Source organism: Felis catus, chromosome B2 (assembly GCF_018350175.1).
Source record: "Felis catus isolate Fca126 chromosome B2, F.catus_Fca126_mat1.0, whole genome shotgun sequence".
Classification (NCBI taxonomy): Eukaryota; Metazoa; Chordata; class Mammalia; order Carnivora; family Felidae; genus Felis; species Felis catus.
In genome coordinates, this window is record NC_058372.1 from 25,109,344 (window position 1) to 25,130,674 (window position 21,331).

Consider the following 21,331-nt stretch of genomic DNA (forward strand, 5'->3'; position numbering starts at 1 on the left):
TGCACTTCCAAATTCTGAGAATGTACCATTTGAGGATTTTTATCACCTTTGGGGACAAGGACTAATAACAACATGGCAATGAAACTTCTCCCCAGGGCTAGGGTTTCTCCCACCTAAAAATGTATATTAACAAGTATCTCTTAAAACTCCTCTTGGGTCATCTGACTGGCTCAGTCATTGGAGGGTGTGACTATTGATCTCAGGGTTGAGTTCGAGTCCCACTTTGGGTATAGAGACTACTTAAAAATAAAATCTTTAAAAAAAATTTTAAAACCAAAAAACCCCCAAACTCTTCCTGTGGTATTATAATCTGCCCCTGCATGTTAAAATGGAGACATCCTGGAATGTCAGGTCAGAAGATTTGGGTTCAAAGCCAGTTATTTGGCTCTGCTGTGGGCAAACACTGTTATCTGACAGACACTTGACCTTTATAGCCTCATCTTGGAGACCCACCACTTGGGGGTCCTGTGAGGACTGAACGAGAGTGTGTATTAGAAAACTAACCTTGCAGAGTTCAATATTATTTATTCTTATGATTGGAATGGCCGTCAAGGTCACTGGCAATCCTTATTTTGTGATGAGTTCTAAAAAAATAAATGTGTCTTTGTGACTTTGGGGTACGGAGGCAGAGCCCAACACAAAACAGAATGTTCCTGGAAAAATCAGCTACTGAAAAGGAAATTAATATCTGTAAAGCCATATTTAAATTCAGAAATAAAATGTAGATTTTATATAATAGTAACAGCGGTGGTAATAAGAAACAGCTACTATTAAGCACTTTCTCTGTTCCAGGCATGGTCAGCACTTTGCATTTATAATCCTTTCTAATGGCGAAAGGGGAAGAGAGAGAAAAAAATCAAGGTAATAAATAATATGAACTTGGAAAAGAAATCATTACTATACAATGTGCCCTATCACCCCCAAAAGCTCTTTAAATGCGTGCAGGTTTTGAGACCCATTTCTTGGAAGATTGGTGTCTTCTGCAGCCCTGCTGGCCCCTTTGGCCTACAGTTATCTAATCTCCCCTTCCAGCCACCCAAGAAAGTCCATGACCTCCTCCCATCCCCAAGGCCCAGCTCACCAACAGCCTTCAGAAATAATTCTGTCAGATGTGCCAGTATTTTAGTAGTAAGCACATAATGCCCACAACAACAACAAAAAGAACTGCAGGTTTAAAATGTAAGCAAATAACGGAAATGCAAACGAATACCTTTTTTATATGTAGCTTAGAGTGTATTCTTTTGTAAAGCAAAAGCATTTCTTTTACATCCCCCCCCCCAAATCCTACTGGAAATGGATTGCTCTAAGACTTCCACTAATAAACTTCTCAGAATGTGAAATGTCTCCAACATGCGGGGACGCTGGGGTGAAAGGTGCCACGCTATTCTCATTTCTGCCAGTCCCCGTGTGCAGGAGGAAATATGCTAATACAGCCGTTTGCCGCAGGGCTGGTGTTATTTATATAGTGCTGGCTGGGCAAGGTTCGCGCTGGAGCACGGGAGAGGAGGGAGAGGTTTGTCTTCATGTGTGTGAATATAGACGCGTGCGCCTGTGCACTTGGCCTTCAAAACGTGAATTCAAGATCTTGGGGAGGGGGTGGGGAATACCATCACCATTCACGTTTATGTGTATACAGTATAACTCGTGTTGGCCATGTATCCTTCTAGCATTGTACTTATACAGCATGCACTCTGGAGTGGGGAAGAAATGGCGATTTGGGAGTAGGTGCCGCGGTCGGTCGCGGGTGACCCGACGCTGCGGGTGACGAGCGACCTGATATTGGCAAATGCGCATTCTTGACGCTGCTCCGTGGATACAAAAATCAACCGTATCTGAATCCCTAAAAAGTGCGAGGGGGTTGTCCCCGAACGCTGGCTACTCTTGGGCTCAAGACTGGGAATGGGGTGTGGACAGCGGGATTGCAGGCACCTCTGAAGCCAACAGAGGTCACCGAGCCCCGGCGCAGGGGGTGGGTGGAAACCCCTCGAGGCTTCGGAAGCCAAAGCCTTGAAGACAACCCGCTTCACACGCTCCGCTCGCACGCCGACTCCTCCGGGACCCTCAGCCCACCCGCGCCCGCAGCTGCGCGCTCCTGCTCCTGCTCCTCCTCCGCCTCGCTCAGCGCGGAGGGGGAACAAGCAGGGGATCCTCCAGCCTGGCAGGAGCGGGGTGTCCCGTTTCCCCGCCCTCCCCCACCCCTCCGCTCCCGTGGATCCCGCGGCGGCGGCGGCGCGTCCCGACTGGAGGGGGCGCTCGCGCGCAGGAGCCGGGCGCAGCAGGTGCCGCGGTTACCTCCACCTTGGCGGGGGGAGAGGGGGCGGGCCGGGGGCAGGGGAGGAGGAGGAGAAGGGAGGCCGGCTCGCGGAGCCGGAGAGCGCGGCGGCTCGGCAGGCTGGGACCCGAGCTCGCGGCTTCCGGGAGGCGCCCGAGGCCGGATAAATACATCCCGGGCTCCCGGGGAGCAGCGGACGCTACCCGCACCGCCGCCCGCGCCGCCTGCACAGCGGTCCGCAGAGCACCGAGCCGCCCGGCTTAGGCGCGGAGCCCGCTCCTCCCCCTGCGGCCGGCGCGGAGCAGCGGAGAGCGGCGGGCTCAGCCGCCGGCGCCCGGGCCGCGGAGCCGATGAGCGGCGGCGGCTGAGGGCCCGGGCCGGCCTCTGCCCGCCCTCTGCCCGGCGCCCGAGCGGGGCCGCAGCGCCCGGGGCGCAGGGTCCGGGCCGGTGACATGGGGGCGGACTGAAGCACCCGGGGCGGCCGAGCGCTCTCTCTCGAGCCGCGGGCCCTCCTCCGCGGCGGCGGCGGCTGCGGGCGCCCGGCCCGGCGCGCTCTGTCCGGGGCGCCCGCGGGAGCCTCCGCCGCGCTTCTATGCGCCTTTGCGGGCGCCGTGGGCCCGGGCCATGGCGATAGACCGGCGGCGCGAGGCGGCGGGTGGCGGGCCCGGGCGGCAGCCGCCCCCGGCCGAGGAGAACGGCTCCCTGCCGCCCGGAGACGCGGCGGCCTCTGCGCCCCTCGGGGGACGCGCGGGCCCCAGCGGCGGTGGCGGGGAGATCCAGCCGCTGCCCGCCCCGCATCCCGCCGGCGGCGGCCAGCACCCGGGCTGCAGCGCGGCGGCGGCGGCGGCCCCGAGCCTCCTGTTGCTGGACTACGACGGGTCGGTGCTGCCCTTCCTCGGGGGCCTGGGCGGGGGCTACCAGAAGACCCTCGTGCTGCTCACCTGGATCCCGGCGCTGTTCATCGGCTTTAGCCAGTTCTCGGACTCTTTCCTCTTGGACCAGCCGAACTTCTGGTGCCGCGGCGCCGGCAAAGGCGCGGAGCTGGCGGGGGTCACCGCCACGGGCCGGTGGGACTCCGGCGACGTGGCCAACTGGACCAGCCCCCCGACCACCCCCTTCTCCACTGCCTCCTGGGGGGCCGCAGGCAACCTTAGCAACAGCAGCGGCGCGGACGGGGGCGACACGCCACCCCTGCCGTCCCCTCCGGACAAGGGGGACAACGCCTCCAACTGCGACTGCCACGCGTGGGACTACGGCATCCGCACAGGCCTCGTCCAAAACGTGGTCAGCAAGGTAAGGGCTGCGACCGCCCGGGCCTCGCGTCCTTCTCCCGAGCCTTTTACTCCTGGATCTCTTCCACCCTTGCCTCCGTCTCCCTCCGAGCAGACCGAGGTCCCTCAAAGCGATGCCAGCCTGTGTGTATGCATCTCGCGTTGGCTTCATCCTCCGTCCCCCAAACCAGATGCGCTTGCTTGGGTGTGAAGCAGGGGCTTTTCGCCTCCCTCCTCGGGGACACTGCCTCCCAACCCTAAGGGGGCTCCACAGCCTTTTCTAGTTTTCACCGGAACTCCCGTCCGAGTGCACATTTGGGGAGAGCGCCCCTCCCCCTAAAATGACTTGGGCTCCCTTCACCTATCCTTCAAACTATCACCCCGGTTCAGCCGGGGGTGTCCCTTGCGAAGGATAAGGCTGCTGACCTGTCAGCCGTCCAGCTCTGGAAGACTCGCCTCATTCAGGGTCTGATGGCTAGAGCCAGGACCATGGCTCTGGCTCTGGCTCTAGTCTTCTGTGGGGCTAGAGTGTCCTTATGCCTCCCACAAAGAAATATCTATCCGTGGGACCGATGTCATATTCCCAGGTGTTCATTCCCGCAGACCTCAGTCATCCCGCGCCAGGTTTGGAAACAGACTATTTATTAAAGCCAACTAAAGAACCCAGGTGCTGGCCACAAAAGCAAAGAGCTTGGGAAAATACCCTTTCCCCCCTCATCATGCTCATCCCTCTCCAAAGATTGGGATGTTTGACTTTAGATTTTGCCACCCAAGTGTTCCCTCAAGTGTTTTCTTGGGACTTTAGTCGTATCCCTATAGAGTAAAGGAAGGAAACTAAGAATCTGTTTTGTATTCCGGGTCCACCACTGCTCTTATATAGCAGCTGCTTTTGTCTGAGTGAGGCGTTGAGACCCTGGTAACATTTTAGCAGAGCTGCTGCCTTGCTGAGAGTCCTGTAGCCCCTCTACAGAGGTGTTGCATTGTGTGAAATGGAGCAGCAGTGTTTTTTGAGAAGATGTGTGCCAGCAGAAAAATGCAGAAGGGGCAATGTCTGAAATCCAGTCCCTAAGACATCTGTATTTTCTGCTTTTCTTAACATCTAGGAGACATTGTATGCCCATTTGTTAAGCAATTTGTGTTTTTTGCCCTTTCTGTGTTTTAAATAACAAATTTACATTTCCAAGTAGTGTAGACCTTTCCCCTCCCACCCTTCTAGGCAGTTCTGGGCAGAATTTTAAATACCTTGTTTAAAAGTGAGACTGAAATTGGACAGTTTGTAAAAATCAATGTGCATGCACTTTCTCCCCCAAATGAGTGTTAGTAAACAGTTGTAGCTCATGGATGTGTAAGATGAAACTCTTACATCATCATAATCGCTGTTTTAATCTTGTACCAGACTGGCAAGAAATGATCTGTCCTGTGGGAATTGACAGGATTCGCTGTTAATGGGGAAGATCCTTCAGGCTAGTTCACCTTGAGGTGTACCCCAGCCCCAGCCCCAGCCCCACAGCCTCTCCTTTCCAAAGGTGTTTTGCTGTGACCCTCTCCCATCCACGGAGGGCAGTGTTTGTTTTTTTGTTACCATCATGGAAAAATTCAGAACAATGACTACAGTGACAATTTTAATACTCTGACTGTGAAAGTAAGGATTTGGCAACATTTTCAAATACTTTAACCCCCTTTTTTAAAGTAGAAGAGGAATAATATAGATGAAAGCGAATGTGTTTAGAAGCTGTTCCATCCTGGGGTCCAAGGGGAGGGGAACTTGAAAGTTAGGAGGTGGGAGAGAGCATCATTATCCTAGTGGTGGGGACCCATGAACAGCTATTTACACTGCCATGGAGGGCGGGATGAAAAAACTAAAATAGTTCTTGAAAACTGGCTTTTAAGGCATATTGGAGAGGTGGACAATTTTTCTAAATTAGCACTCAAGAGGGTCAAAGATGGTAGGAATGTGTGCACTATGCTTTAGGGGCGCTTGATAGCTATGCCATGGTTACGTATAGCAGACACGGCGAAACTGGGAGCTGAAGACCTCCGGACAATAGTTAGAGATGCATTTTCCTGTAAAATAAAGACTAGAAAGGACATATTGATTTTCACGCACAAATGAGATCTAAATAAAGGACTGTCCTGCCACAGCATTCTATTTCCATAACAAATGCTTCAAAGAGCTCCTTGAGCACATTTGGCATATACTAAGGCCAGACTTGCACTGAAGCGGGCTGTGCACAGCGGATACTGTATCAGATGTACAAATATGGAATGTGTACTGTGATGGGTGCAGCATTCTAGAGGTCAGGTGCCTGACAGCTTTGTATGTAGGAGCAGAAGTGGAGACAGTTCGCTTTCTGTCTGTAGATTGAAAGTTCAGAGTCTGAGAAGTTGCCTTTTGTACCCTCTTTCCTCACTCCAAACCATGATATTCCCACTTGCAAATAATCTCACGCAGTGCCTTTGTCATTAGATTTGCCTCAGCCTATACGTGGCCCTCCAATATGTGTCCTGTTCTGTCCCTAAGTGTTAGGTGGGGTGGGGAACATAGAAAATCTGCCAGGCATATATTATATTATATTGCATTATATTATAAATATATATTATATTCTGAACATAGGTTGTATTATAAATATACCATTATAAATATACATTATTAATATATATTATATGCATTACATAGGCTATCACATATTTTATACGCATATAATACCACCTACACATGTGAAACTGCGAAGCCACTGGAATCCCAGGTTATAACACTTAAAAGGGATCTTTGGGCTTATGAGCCTATCTCCCCTCCTGATTAATATCCCTGACAAGGATACCATTTCCAGGATGGGAAGGGAGGGCCCCATTGGCTATTGGCTAGGCAGCTCGCTCCATAATTGCAGCCAAGCATGTTTTTTGGTGAATATAACTCAGGTCATCTCACACTTATTTGTATGGCTTGCCCCCTCTGAAGGGTTCTTTTTCCTTTGTATAATACGTGTTCAGATATTTGAGGATACCCAAGTGGTTTCTTCCCTGGCTAAAAAATCCCCAGCTACTTCAGACATTCCACACATAACAAAATTGGCCATAGCAATTGCTCTACTTGACATATGTGTGTCTTAAACAGGACACTCTGAAAACAGCCTGGCAGACCCCATGTGTTCTAATCAAAAGGGACCGTAGATGGACCCTATGCTTCCGAAGACAAAACCTGCAATTGATGCATGAAAGGCTTTCAGTAAACATGACAAGCTTCTGTCTTTATAGGATTACATTAAGTCAAGAGATTTCTCAGGCCGCACTTTGGTGACATGGCACATGATGTAGATTTCATCATAGTTTTGCGTTATTAAATCTTTCCTGTTAGGATCTTTTTATTTCTGTTTTATGCCTTGGTCCTTGGTATTTGTTATCTGTCCCAAAATTTTCAATGCCTTCAAAATAATCATAATAATAATATGACTTTTTGTGTGCAACCATATAAAGTTCTCCAAACATTTATCATGTTATTTCTTTTTATTAAGAATGTTGAGGGTCGCCTGGGTGGCTCAGTGGGTTGAGCGTCCAACTTCAGCTCAGGTCATTGTCTCGCAGTTTGTAGGTCCAGCCCCACATCAGGCTCTGTGCTGACAGCTCAGAGCCTGGAGCCTGCTTCAGATTCTGTGTCCCTCTGTCTCTCTACCACCTCCTGCTCATGCTGTCTCTCTCTTTCTCTGTCTCTCAAAAATAAATAAACGTTAAAAAATTAAAAAAAAAAAAAAGAATGTTGAATAATCCAGGTACCTGGGTGGCTCAGTTGGTTAAGCGCCCAACTCCTGATTTCTGCTCAAGTCATGATCTCACAGTTTGTGTTCGAGCCCTGTGTCAGGCTCTGTGCTAATGGTGTGGGGCCTGCTGGGCGTTCTCTCTCTCCCTGTCTCTGCCCCTCCCCTGCTCATGCACACTCTTTCTCTCTCTCTCTCAAAAATAAGTAAATAAAACTTAAAAAAAAAAAAAAAAGAATATTGAATTATCCAAAGCCCGCCTTAACACTGAGCATTATTGTGGATTTCCAGGTAACACATACCTGAGTGGGCCAGGTGTGGTGTACCTTGAGCCCTGTGTTCAACTGCATAGTTCTGCATTTTATCTCCCAGCCATGTTGAAAAACGTGTCTGTGTCTTCCTGAAATGAATCTAACCAAGCTCTGCAGTCACTTAGAGGTCAGCTGTGGAAGAACTGAGGCCGGATGTGAGCATTCCCTGGCAGCTCAGATGGTCAGAGATTTTACACAAGGTTAACAAAACCCCACGATTCTGTTGCCTTTAAAATATTCTTCTTAATAATTTGCATCGTTATCCCACGTTGTTCCGAGTGAATCTTCCTTGGTTTCCAGTGCTCACGACTTCCTTGAGTAATAAGCACGATCCTTTTCCTGTATATGAAGCTTGGGATGTTTGTCCCCAGTCTGATTCTTCTTCTGTTCTCCATGAATTCTCAAAAATTGCTGGCTTTCATCCTGTAAGTACATCTGAGAGTTGTTTAAATATCCTGGGAAGTAATTTGTATTCTTTTTCTGGGGCTCAAGTCTAGAAGTATTTAAAGTGATTCAGTACAATTTAATTAGGGTTAAAAATAATTACAATTTCATTGCAATGGTAATATTTTAAAAATAACCCAGTGTTAGGTCATCCTAATGGTATTTTATTTATTTTGTCTAGTGTATACAACACAGTAGTGAACATCTTTATGCATATCTATTTTTAGAAATTGACTGTAATAGATAATACATGCACATGTTACAGAAAGCGGACAGTAAAAGTAACATTTCTAGCCATCCCTGCCTCCAGTTTCCCTCTTCAGAAGCAACCATGGTTACCAGTTTCTTATGTATCCTTCCAGAAATAGTCTAAGTATATTTTCATTTATATATTTTCCTCTCACAAACAATGACATAATATATACATTGTTCTATGCCTTTTTTCACCTAAATTGGGGATGGGTGCATATCACTACTTAGAGAGCCCCTCATTGTTCATCCATTGTATGACCAGGCCATAATTTATTTAATTAGTCACCTACTAAGGGGGCATTTAGGTTGTTTCCAGTCTTTGCTGTTACATAATATATAATGAAATTCTGATATGCATGAAACTCTTAGAAGTGGGGGGTCATGGGCACATTGGTGGCTCGGTGTGTTAGGCGGCTGACTCTTGATTTTGGGTCGTGATCTCACACATTGTGAGTTTGAGCCCTATATTGGTCTCTTGCTGACAGTGCAGAGTCTGCTTGAGATCCTCTCTCTCTCCCTCTCTCTCTGCTCCCTCATCGGCTCTTTCTCTCTCTCTAAAAGTATAAATAAATAAACTTAAAAAAAAAAAGTGGAAGGTCAAAGTAGGCTCTGTTTTTATTTTGATACATGTTGTCAAAATGCTCTCTCTAGAGATCTTAACCAATTTACACTGCCATCAGTAATGCTTGAGGTCCTGTTCCCCGCACCCTGCCTGGCCAAGGACTTACACACTTTAACATGTCTCCTAGTTTGATATGTGAGGTGCATATGGTTATTGTTGTAATCTGCATCTCTATTGTTACGAGCCAGGTTAAAGACGGCTCTGAAATTTCTTGAGCCATTCATGTGGCCTTTTCTTTGAACTGCCTCCTTAGGGACTTTGCCTTTGTGTGTGGTTTGGGGGAGGGGGTTTATTTTCTTACTGATCTGTCAGAGTACTTCAAGCAGAAAGTAAATTAACTCTTTGGATGTCTTGTTTTGAATGCTTTTTCCCATGGTTTTTTTGTGTGTCTTTTTATTCTATTTATGCTGGTTTTGTTATGCAGAAACTTTTGATTTGTATAGAGTCAAATTTTTTCTGTTACGATTTCTGGGTTCTGCATTAAGATTTAGGGCTCCCGTAATCCTGGAATATCAGGAAAACACCCGTACTTTCTTCTAATTTTTTTTTATCTTAGTTCCTCTTTAATTTAGTGTTGCAGGTATCAGTTTTGCTTTTATTGAGCTAGTAGGATAAATTGCTAGAAAGGGAAGTAAATATTGGGTCTGTGGGTATAACCAGTGTTTCATGTGGGCTTTGACTTGCTCCTAACAGTGTCCTAAACATTGCATTTGGCAGTGGCCCCGGCGAGAAGACCAGAAGCTACACAGTTGTTAGCAGCTCTTGACATGTTTTGGGAGCCAGTGATCATCCCCACGCACCAGGGTTCACCTTTCCTTCATTGTCTTGTCCTGAGCCAGCTGCAAAACCTCTTCTTTCTTTCTTTGTTGTTTTTTTTTTCTCTTTTTCCTCTTTTGTCCGTAGCATTTTCTGCAGGTCTCGATTCATTTTGGCCTTCAGCCCAAGGGAGGACTGAGTCAAAAGTTGATGTCATTTAAAAACATGATGGGCTTTGTGGATCTCAGTGTGGGCGTCGCCACAAACCAGCATTGTGCAGGGGCCAGCTGGGCCTCTCCAGACTCTGAGCCCGTGCCCCCATCTCCATCCACCTGCACACTCAGGAATGTCTTACCGTGGCTTGGAATCAGCCATGGTGGGAACAGTTACCCCATGGAACTGGCAAACGCTACACATGGGGTTTTCTTTTTTCTGCAGAGAGCCAGTTGTTAAACAATTATTGTGCCACCAAGTGTGACCCTAGGCCACCCCTTTCCTTTTTTTCTTTCTTTTTTTAACTTTTCTGCCCCCTTCCTTCCATAGATGAGTCCCTTTTCTGGGCCACGCCTTGTGCTATGTGTTCGGGATACAATGACATGCAGACAGCTCAGCTCACATAGAGCTTATAGACTAATGAGGGAGTCACACCTTAACTAATTAATAATAATCCTTTGAGGTGCCTGGGTTTGCTTTTGGCTTAGGTCATGATCTCACAGTTCGTGAGACTGGCCTGGGCTCCAAGCTGATGGCGCAGAGCTTGCTTGGGATTCTCTCCCTCCCTCTCTCTGCCCCTTCCCCCCTCTCTCTCAAAATAAATAATAAGTACACATTGAAATAATAATTCTTTAATTACAAACTGAGTTAAGTGTGTAGAAAGAAAGGGAAATGAAAGACTAGAACAAAAAGCCTGGCCTAAACTGACTGGTCTCTGAGTGCAGCTGACATCTGAGTTAAGATCTTAGGTTTGAGTGGGAGAGAGAGAGAGAGAATGGCACTTGCATGGGCCCTCTGGTATGTGCCAGCTTAGAACTGACAGGAGGCAGGGAAGGTGGGAAGGTGGGGAGGGGTGGCTCATGAGTCATGTTCAGAACGCCAGCCATGAGACGAAGAGCTGAGGGGGTGAACCGGGATGGAAGGCGGCCAGGCAGAGCATGTGAAGTGAGAAGGGACCTAGGACTCAGGGTGTGGGGCTCTGAAGAGAGGTTGGGGGGAGAGGAGGGGGTCAGATGGGGAGAGGCAGTCTGACCAAAGTCTCAGGTTGGGAGGTGGGGCGGGGAACTGGGTAGCTTGGGCTGTAGGGAGGAGGCCGGCCAGCCCAGGAAGCGGGTCTGAGGAGGATCTGTGGGAAATTTTACTGCTGCTGCAGGCCCAGACCAGACCCTGGGGCAAGTGGGCCGGCCTGAAGCCTCTTTCCAGGGCTATTGATAGGAAGCAGCACTGGCCCATTCGAGTGTTCTAGCATTTTCTCCTGCTCTCCTGGTGAAAAGAGGAGAATGCTGATTTCCACAAAGCTGAAAGACCCTGACAGGGGAAACCATCAGTCTAGAATTTACTTTGATTCAACCATCTTTACCTTTACCGAATGCCTAGTGTAGGTTAAAAAAATGAATTGTCCTGGGCATGGCTAATGTATAATATTCTCTTCCTAGTCCAAAGTCCTCAGTTTACAGATGAGAAGACTGAGGCTGGAGTGAGTGTGGGGGGTGTCGCTGACTTAGAGCCACCAGCCTATTAGGGCTAGAGTCTGGTTCCCCTCACCTGTAGGGTACTCTTGCCTCTGGCCAGGAGCAGCCCCCATGAGGGGAGAGGGGCTGGGAAGAGCTGGAAGAATGGCTCCTGCCCATTCTCTTGGACTTGATCCCTTTCACTGGCCTGTCAGGGTCCATCCTCCTGTGCTGCCTGAGGAGGGTCATACCTGTCAGGAACTGCACGCTGAGGTGTGGTTGGCTACACTGTGGCTTCTGGGGTGGGCTCGTGCCGACCACCTCTCTGTGCAGATGTCACTGACCTCTGCTCCTTCTGCCTTGTTAGCCCACTTGCCTGGGATGCCCTTTCCTCCTTCCTTCATCCGTTTGGTCCCTGTTCCTTCTTCAGGTCTGCTCATCCTCACTCGGTGTTTCTAGCACCCAACCATCCCTTTGTCCTAACACTGGCTGTATGGTGATCAGTGTGCTCGCTGTCCCCCTCCCGACCGGAGGTGTGCCTTGTTCGGCTTTTACCCACAGTCTTCCCTGTAAATGTCTGAGCTCACCTGAGTTTGCTGTCATGAAAAGAGGAAGGGCTTTTTAGTTTGGCAGGTGTGGGTTTAGGTCCTGACTCTGCTGCTTACGCTCAGCAGTTATTACCAGCAGTTGTAACAGTTACAGGGCTAACTCTATTATCTGTATCTTTGGGAGCGGCAGGAACCTCGTCAGCAAAGTGGGTCATTGCTCACCTTACCTCGAGGGCTGTTGTGAGGCTAGGATGAGAAAAGCTGGGGAGAGCCCACTGCCCTCCCTCCAGGCACCTGGCAAATCAGGAGGAACTTGGGAATCTCAGATCCCTTTCTCCTTCCTATCTGTGGGGTGAGGACCAGCGGAATGAGTCATCTGAGAAATACTTAGGTGGGGAGGAGCTGACAGGCCACACCTGTAAGTGATTTATTCCTCGGGCAATCCGAGGTGTCTTTCTCCTCCGCCCAGAAACTGATAACATAGGGGAGCAGGTGTGCCCTTCATACAGGACACAGGAATCCAGGGAGGCCTGAGGAGTGAAACCAAAAAGGACCCCTAGTCTGATGTAAAAGACCATTTAATGGCTTTGTTTTCAGGTCACTGGTCACAGAGCTCCAAAGGATCTGAAAAGGAAAAGCCTTTTCTGGCCAACCTTGAGGAATGGGAGGGCAGGGCCCTGCCAGGGGCTTCATGCCCCCAGAGAGGTCTTTGCTCAGAAACCTGACTTCATGCCCCTGGGTGGAGAATGATCTAAACATGTTAAAACTTCTGGGTTAGCTGTGCTGTTGAAAACAGATCAGAGAAACCGTGGACTTTTAGAGGAGTTGATGGTAACTTTGGACCTCAATGGCAGGCATCAGAGGGCTAACTTCAGGGGGTGGGTGAAGACCAGCCCCTGCCCCACCCACCTGGAGTGCTGTCCTTGCAGACGGACCCCAGGAACCTTCAGACTTTGATCTTCTGCAACTTGGGGTCTGTTCTTTCGTTTGCTCCAGGCTGCTCAGTGCTGGTCATTATGTGTGGGCAGATCTTCCTCTGAACAAGTGACCTAGAGATTGACAAGCCCTATATTGCTAGGAAAGAGGAACAGTGGTTATTGACAGATTTAGCTGGATGTCCCCTAAAATAAATCTTTGCTGAAAAAGAACCCTGCTGGGGGCTCTCCAGGCCACCCCATTTGCATAGGATTATATTCTACAAAACCTCTCCTGGGACTCTTTTGGTTTGCAAGTAACGAGAACAAATTTCAAATTCACAAAACAGAAAGGAAATCTCTTGGAACGATGCAGAAATGGCTCACGGAACCCGGGATGGGATCTGAATATTGAGGGACAGGGGGTTGGATCTTTCGAGAGTCCACATGTGCTCTCGACCCTTTCTCCAGAAGTCCGCTTTGTTCCCCCTGCGGACTGGCTTTGTCCATGCTTTTGCTTACCTGGTCAGGCAAGTCAGCACAGAGGCCAGCATTCCTCTGTCGATTCCAGATTTTTGGGTGTAGATCTGATGTCCAGCTTGGGGCTGGGGTGTCAGAGCAGGGGATACAGTTACCTAGCTCTGGGACAGCTCCTTTGAACCGTGTGACAGGAGGTGGGAGTGGCAGTTCTTTATTGGGATGCAAGGGATTAGAGATGAATCTTTTTGGCAATTAATTGGGAATAATTGAATATTGACAGTTTAACTATTAAATGCTTTAAATGAAGTATTCTTTTTCTTCCCAAAGACTCGGGATGTAACTTACCTGGCTGCTTAAGCTTAGTATGGAATTGGCAAGAATACCCTCCTGAGGCTTTTTTTTTTTTTTTCTTTTCTAGAAATAGTGATAAATGGTTTCATTTATTAGCTCCAGATCACAGAGGGAGCTTGGAACCAGCCCTTGGGCAGTCAGTGAAACAGTTTTACAAATAGTCACCCCCACCCCTGCCCCCACACAGGGTGAGTCTCCTTGTTTTTCCAAACCTTTCTGGTCAGGACCAGCAACATAATTTGTGGGGCCCATTGCCAAAGGAAACGCAGAACCCCTGGCTGAAAAATTATTAAGATCAAGACAGTGACTGCCGAGCATGAAGCCAAATGTGGGCCCTTCTGAGTAGCAACGCTTCTGGTGACCTCCAGCCTGTGGTCTCTCACCAAGCCAGCTGTCACTGCTAAGCAAGCGTCCCCAAGCCGTTCCAAGCCTTTCTTCCTGACTTGTCAGTGTCTTTTCTGCTTCTCTGTTCCTTGGTTGTGTTTTGTATCTTTTTCTAGATTTCTTGTAGTAAAAGTGAAACACACTTTTTGTGGGTCTGTTTTTCCCAGGGAACAGCTTCAGAAAGTCCTGGCCAGTTTCGTTTTGAATGTTGAGTTTGCTCAAGGTGTGCCACAGCCAGAAGGAGCCAGGGAGCATTCTTACATTTGAAAACACTGCCCCAGAAGTGGGACAGTTGGTTTACTTATCTGAGCAGTAAACCAAACAGCTGAGTCATAGGAATGTGTGGTAAAGAATGTTAAGTCATAGGAATGCTAGTTAAGTGTTTATCAGCCTTTTTTTTTTTTTTAGGGGAGAAGAGGGTCAGCCCTCCCTCTAATTTAATTCTGTTTTAGCTAGCAGTCACACTTTATTTCTTCATATCATTTGAAGAAGTGCAAAGGAGATGATGCCAGTGTAAAGCCATCACGAGCATCCCAGTGGTCATATTAAATTATGGATGGGTTATGCACTCGGCATAGTAATTTGCACTACAGAGTGTTTCCTCCCAGATTAGATTAAAAGCTGCTTTTTTTTTTCTGTGTGTTTAAAAGATGCTTTACAAATTGGGCACCCTTGATTGTTACATACTGAGAAACTCCACTGTTCTCAAATGAATATACATGAGCATTTGCAGTGAACACAAAGTTTTGTCCTACTTCTTCAAGTTTTTTTTAATTGTGGTAAAATGCACATAACAGAAAATTTACCATTTTAACCATGTTTAAATGTACAGTCAAGTGGGATTCAGGACAGTCACACTGTTGGGTGATCACCACCACCATCCGTGTCCAGAACTTTGTCATCTTTCCAAACTAAAACTCTGTATCCATTAAACACTAACTGCCCACTCCCCTCCCCCAGCCCCTGGCAAGTACCCTTCCACTTTCTGTCTCTGAATCTGACTATTCTGGGGATCTCGTGTGAGTGGAACCATTATAGGACTTGTTCTTTTGTCACTGGCTTCTTTTACTTCGCGTGACATTCTCAGGCTTCATCCAAGTTGGAGCCTGTGTCAGAATTTCCTTCCTGTTTAATGCCGAACAATATTCCATTGTACGTATAGACCACGTTCTGCTTATCCAGTCATTCGTTGATGGACACGTAGGTTGCTTTCACCCTTTGGCTGTTGGAAATAATGCTGCTGTGGACATAGGTATTGTCCTACTTTTTTGAAGACAGTTACATACAGCCCCTCCTTCCCTCCCCTCCCCTGTTAGAGGGATTTCTGCAGCTACATGTGTGGCACTTGGCCCTGGCCCATCTCTGCAGGCAGGCCTTCTGCCCTGCCTTGGGTAGGTGACACAGAGGGGTAGAAGATGGTTTGTGCCCTGGAGAAGGAGCTCATGATGTAGCTGAGACCATCAGTAAGTGGAAGGTTAGTGTGGGACCAGCCAAGAGGAGGGTGTGGGGGCCAGGAGCCGAGGGTGTGGGGTGCTGAAGTGAGCATGCCCAGGAGAGCAGGTGAGGTATGTGCCCTGACCTGTGAGTCCTCACCATGGGTGAGGGGATTTGGGTGCTATGGCATTGGAGCTGGGTCCTGAAGGTGGGCTGGGGTCTTAAAAGATGGAAAGGATTGAGAAAGGGCCTTGTGTGCAGAGGAACTGACAAGGGCTGGGAAGAGATGAGTGCAGGGTGCAGGGCGGGGGGCCGTCACACAGGCCACAAGAGTCAGTCCTTAGAGATAGGTTTGGTTTTCCCCCAGTGGACAGTGAGTCATCTGAGCTTTGTAATGGAGAAATGACAGTAGAGACCCAGGGCAGGGGTACCCCCAGCCCCAGCCTGGGTCCACATGGCCCTGTGTCCTTGGGACCCCTGCAGCAGCCCTCTTGGCCTCTCCGGCTGCCACATGCATCTCCTGCAGCACGCATGTTGGTTTGGGCCTCCATGAAAAACGCTCGCCAAGCTCCCATCACAAGTGTGGCCAAGTCCCAGGGGCTGCGGCCCTCCCCTGGAAAGCACTGGCTTAGCCCAGCATCCCTGCCTCGCCTGCTGGGCCTTGTGGTCTCTGTGCCACAGATGGTGTCAGTTTGCCTGATGCCAGATCACTGGGACTGCTTCAGTGATCTTGGTCAGCCTCTGCATGGCATTGGCAGTGACCATTCAGTCTTCACTCTCTCTTTGGGATGGGGGCAGGGGGCAGGGGGCAGGGGCTGGTGAATCCTGCTTTTCCTTGATTTTTCTTCTGCCTCACTGGCTTCTCTTCTCTTTCGGGAATCCTTGCCATCACCCTCTATCTTCAGATCATTCCCCAGTGTCTCAGTCAGCTCGGGCTGCGTAACAAGTACCATAGACTGGGGGACTTACCCAACAGACATTTAGTTCCTCTTGGTTCTGGAAGTCTGAGATCAAATGTCAACAGGCCTTCCAAGGCCTCTCTTCTTACCTTGTGCATGGTGTCTTCTCCCTGTGACCTCTGTGTATGTATCTGTGTCCTAATCTCTTATTACAAGGACACCAGCCCTGTTGGATTATGGCTCATCCCAATGACCTCACTTTAAGTTAATCACCTCTGTAAGGGCCCTGTCTCTATTTACATTCACATTCTGAGGTACTAGTGGTCAGGACTCCCAACATTTGAGGGCTTGGGGGGCTTTTTTGGAGGGTGATAGGCCACAGTTCAGCCCATAACATCCAAGTTCCAGCACACCTGAGTAGGGCAGCACCAGATCTTTATCTGTAGCCTGAATGTTTCCTCAAAGCCCTAAACCTGTGTATTTGGTTAACTACTGGCCTGGACCTCTCATCTGGCCCCTGATCTTTTCCACCCCCCTTGCTTCAAATCCCAGTGTTTTGGTCCTAAATTGAAGATGAGAAGCTTCTTTGACTTCCTTGCTTCAAATCATTTGTGGTTTGTGGTGCTCCATGACCCTCAGGATGAGGTTGGGTCTGGTTGGTTGCTTCTCGGGGTCCTTGATGGTCTGAACCCTGCACACTTCTCCTGCACTGCCCCCCCCCCCACCATCATGCCTGTACAGGGACTCTGTGCTCCAGCCCCCAGTTCCTCAAACAATACTTGACCTTTGTATGTGGTGCTCTTTTGGCCCAGAATACACCTGCCCTCCCCATCATCCTGTCACCTTCTTCAAGCCTTTCCTGCCTCCCTATTCCTCCACTCTAATCCTCTGTCCCTGCTTTCCTGGCCCAGATCTGCATCCATGGTACCTGGATCTAGTAGGTGCTCAATTAACATTTCTTGAATGGTGAAGGTAAAGGGAAGTAAAGGGGCCTTTACTCTCATCTGGGCAAAGTAAGGTGATTTAATTCTAGGATGATAATAATAAGCCAGAGGACAGGTACATAGGCCAACTCAGACCTAAAGTCTAATTTCAGTGAGTTATTGAAAACTAAGGAAGGTGATGTAATATATTTGAAATAGCAGCTAATCAAACTTGAATTCATGCTAGGCTATAGAATAGATTGTATGTTTACTTTAAGTCCTGGTTTTTCAGAACTTTAAGTCACAGAGCCTTTTCTTCTCATGAAAGTGACACATAGAACTGGCCTGAATCTAGGACTGCAGTGGTGGTGGCTGGGGCTCTTCAGGTCACCCGGGAACTTTTGGAACCATCTATGGGACCCCAGCATCAGTTGTTTAAAAACATTCTCTGGATGATTTCCACATGGTACAGTTTTTCCCCCAGGGGACATTTGGCAATGTCCAGAAACATTTTGGGTGGTCACAGCTGAGAAGGGAGTGCTACTGACATCTGGTGGGTAGAGACCAGGGATGCTGCCGAATATCCCACAATGCACAGGACAGCCCCCACAGCAAAGAATGATCCAGTTGAGCATGCCAAGTTTGAGAAATCCTGGTCTAGGCTAATACAGAAGTTCATTGTTTTTTCTGACCATACCCAGCAGATGGCCAGGGTCAGCCCGGGTGAGACCTTGGTTCCTCTGTAACCCACAAGGGGAGCATTGGTATGCAGGCTCAGGAGTTATAGAAGAGCGATTCATCACACCAGGAATTATCACAGTTCAGCCAGGGCCCCTCTGCCCTCTGTGAAGAACGGGTTTGCTAAGTGCATTAGTGGTGTAAACTAAGTGTCAGCAGGCACGTTTAGCCTACCTAGGGAAGCGCATTATGAAACACTGCCTTAGCATATTTATGTACAAATGAATGTTGCTAAACGACCAAGTCACTCATTAAAGGAGGTCCTTTGAAACTGCTTGGAATAATGGTTAATTACTTGAAAAGGAAACATTTATTTGGAAGTAAAAGGTATTTATTTTCAAAACGTCTCTAATTCAGACCAGCTTTTTCCATAATTAATTCCCATTAAGGTGGTTTGATAATGTTTTCAGCAGCAGGAAACAAGAACTCCCCCAGGGGACAGAGGCCAAGAAGTAGAGTTCAGAATCAAACATAAGCACTGTTTACATTGACTGAGTAGCAGCTCGGGCTTGACCTTTCCCTTGGGCACAGGCAGTGAACCTTAAGTGGTCCTCTTGTGACATTTACCTGTGCTTATCTGTGAAAGTGAGGATGTGAGGTATCAGCTAGGGATGCTGGTGAGGCACCCCCTTAATTAACCTAAGGCAACTCCCCACCTCAGGGAGGTCCTGACCCCAGTCAGCTTCCATGCCCTCCTCAGCAGTGGACTCTTTCCCTCCTTAGATGTTCATGGCATAACCTGGCTGTCCCACTCATTTATATTACATTTGGAGAGTTTGTGCTTGATATCCTTGATATCCCTGATAAAGAACTGTCAAGGGCCACAGATGGTGAGACAGCTGAGTGTCCTGGGGCAGGGCAGAGAGTCCTATCTCGCTCTTAGAAGGAACTTTCAAGTAGTAAATAAAGGTGCTTCAACTAGAGGTCATCCAGTGAGAGGTAGTGAAATGCAGGAAGGCGATGTGTCTTCATAGGAGCCTGGTAGTTTCTGGAGCCGTGTTGTATGGTGAGTCATCGGATCTTCTGTGTTCCAAGGTAGGATTTTTATTGTTTCATCTTAATAGAAGATTTATTTTTTAATCTTTTTTCTGGGAAGTCCCATAAGAAACAAGTTTTCAAATATGCGTATCATCTAGGCTGTGAGAGTGTTTTGGGGTTTTGTTTTTGTTTTATTTTTGGTTTATTTTATTTTGTTTTATTTTTGTGTAGCTGCTGATACACGTTTGAGTTAAACTGAATTGTGCTTAAGTATAAGCAGCGGTTTCTCTAATTAATTTCTCATCTGCCATTGGATTTATCCCCATTTATAATTCTAGTTCTTTGACAGGACCTCAGATAAGTGACTAATGGGAGGGATGGTGAAAAGGAAAACTATAACCTCAATTATGAATCTCATCTCCAAAATCAATTTGGGGGAAACTGAAATGACCTTGAACAGGCAAAAGGTTACCAGGGAATTTAAAGACTCATAGTTTATCCTACTGAAAATAGGTTTTTAAATCTACATTCCTTTAGTATGGGGAGGCAGGACACACAGCAGTCTTTTTTCAATGATCTGTTTGTATAGCAAATATAGTGGCCTAATCTCATATAGTTAAAAGTATGTGCAGGGAAGACACCCCCGACAAAAGTCCAGAGCAGCATGTGATATGCACATGTTCACTGAGCAGGCTGTCTGTGCAAGGCACTGTGCTGGGGCTGCTGGGGAGAAGGAGCCCGTGGGCCGTGCCTTGAAGATAGGCAGAGATGGGCAGTAGGAGAGCAGTCTGGGCAGAGGGAAGAATGGAGCAAACTGATGGTGAAGAGGGGGAGCAGGTACGAGCGGGGGAATAACCAGAACGTAAGGCCTGTGCAAGGAATGGGAAGAAGTATGTGTTTTCAGCGAGATGGGCGAGCACGTATGGTAGTGTAAGGGGTTTGAAAGCTTGGAGGGTTCATGAGGGTGCTGTCTGCTGCACATCGTAGAGAACCTCAGAGCAAATGCGCTTAAAAATTATCTAGAGGGGTGCCTGGGTGGCTCAGTTGGTTGAGCCTGAGTCTTGGTTTCAGCCCAGGTCATGATCTCACAGTTCGTGAGTTTGAGCCCCATGTCAGGCTCTGCGCTAATGGTGAGAGCCCCACCTCTCTCCCTGTCTCTCTCTGTCATAAAACAAATAAACTTAAATTTTTTTTTAAATAGACAGAAATACCTGTGATGTTTCCAGAAATCCAGAGATAGGATGGGCTCCCCTGCATGCTTCTGGGCCTTCTTCAGCATTGCTTCATGCTAATGCTGTGTTAGTCCGTACTGCAGACTGGCGGCCTTGAACCACAGAACTCGTTCTTCACAGCTCTGGAGGCCAGAATCCCGAGATCAGGGTGCTGGCAGGATAGTTCCTTCTGAGGCCTCTCTCTTTGGCTTGCAGATGGCCATCTTCTCCCTGTGTCTTCACATGGTCTTCTCTCTGCGTGTGTCTGCTTCCGAATCTCTTCTTATAAGGACACCGGTCAGCGACCTCATTTTAACTTAAACCTCTGTACAAACGCTTTCTCCAAATACAGTCATATTCTGAGGAATGGGGGTGGGGAGTGGAGGGGGTTAGGACTTCAACAGGTGTATTTTTTTTTAATTTTTTTTTAACGTTTATTTATTTTTGAGACAGAGAGAGACAGAGCATGAACGGGGGAGGGTCAGAAAGAGAGGGAGGTACAGAATCTGAAACAGGCTCCAGGCTCTGAGCTGTCAGCACAGAGCCTGATGTGGGGCTCGAACTCACAGACCGCGAGATCATGATCTGAGCCAAAGTCGGATGCTTAACCGACTGAGCCACCCAGGCACCCCTCAACAGGTATATTTTGAGGGGATACAATTCAGCCCATAACAAACACCGAGTTCCTTGTAGTGTCAAGGTGGCTTCCTATGACAGCAGGTTATTTGCTGTCCCCCCAGCCCCCTGGTGACTTGGAGAAGAGGGAACCAACAGCCTTCTCCTTGAGCACAGGGCGCGAATCCTTCTCTGTCATCTGCCCTCCCTTATCACATGCCTGCCCCTGGACTGACACCACTCACTGGGAAATGCTGTGTGTGCACTACGGATGGGCCACCTTACCCTGGGTGCTATGGGAGGAGGGTGTCTGTGTAAGCTGACTTCTGCAAAGAATGGCACTGGTGAGAGGAGGCACTGTAAGTTACCAGCACAGCCCATCGCTCTCTGCAGAGAGTTCAGATTTCCTCTGGCAGGTGATGGGGTATTGAAGGATTTAAAGAAAATTTTTTTATGTTTATTTATTTTTGAGACAGAGAGAAACAGAGCATGAGTTGGGGAGGGGCAGAGAG

The 21,331-nt window shown here is 48.4% G+C and overlaps 1 protein-coding gene across 5 annotated transcripts in view; it reads left to right on the plus strand.

The window, feature by feature from the left end:
- The first annotated feature begins 2,332 nt into the window (after positions 1–2,332).
- SLC22A23 (solute carrier family 22 member 23) overlaps positions 2,333–21,331 on the plus strand; it is a 183,013-nt gene continuing 164,014 nt past the window's right edge. The window contains exon 1 of one of the 5 annotated variants that reach the window (XM_045057185.1): positions 2,333–3,565. In XM_045057185.1, coding sequence (XP_044913120.1) covers positions 2,897–3,565 — 669 coding nt within the window. In that variant the 5' untranslated portion in view covers positions 2,333–2,896. The remainder of the gene's footprint in view (positions 3,566–21,331) is intronic. The other 4 variants (XM_045057186.1, XR_006597609.1, XM_023253717.2 and 1 more) reach the window with 4 other exon arrangements.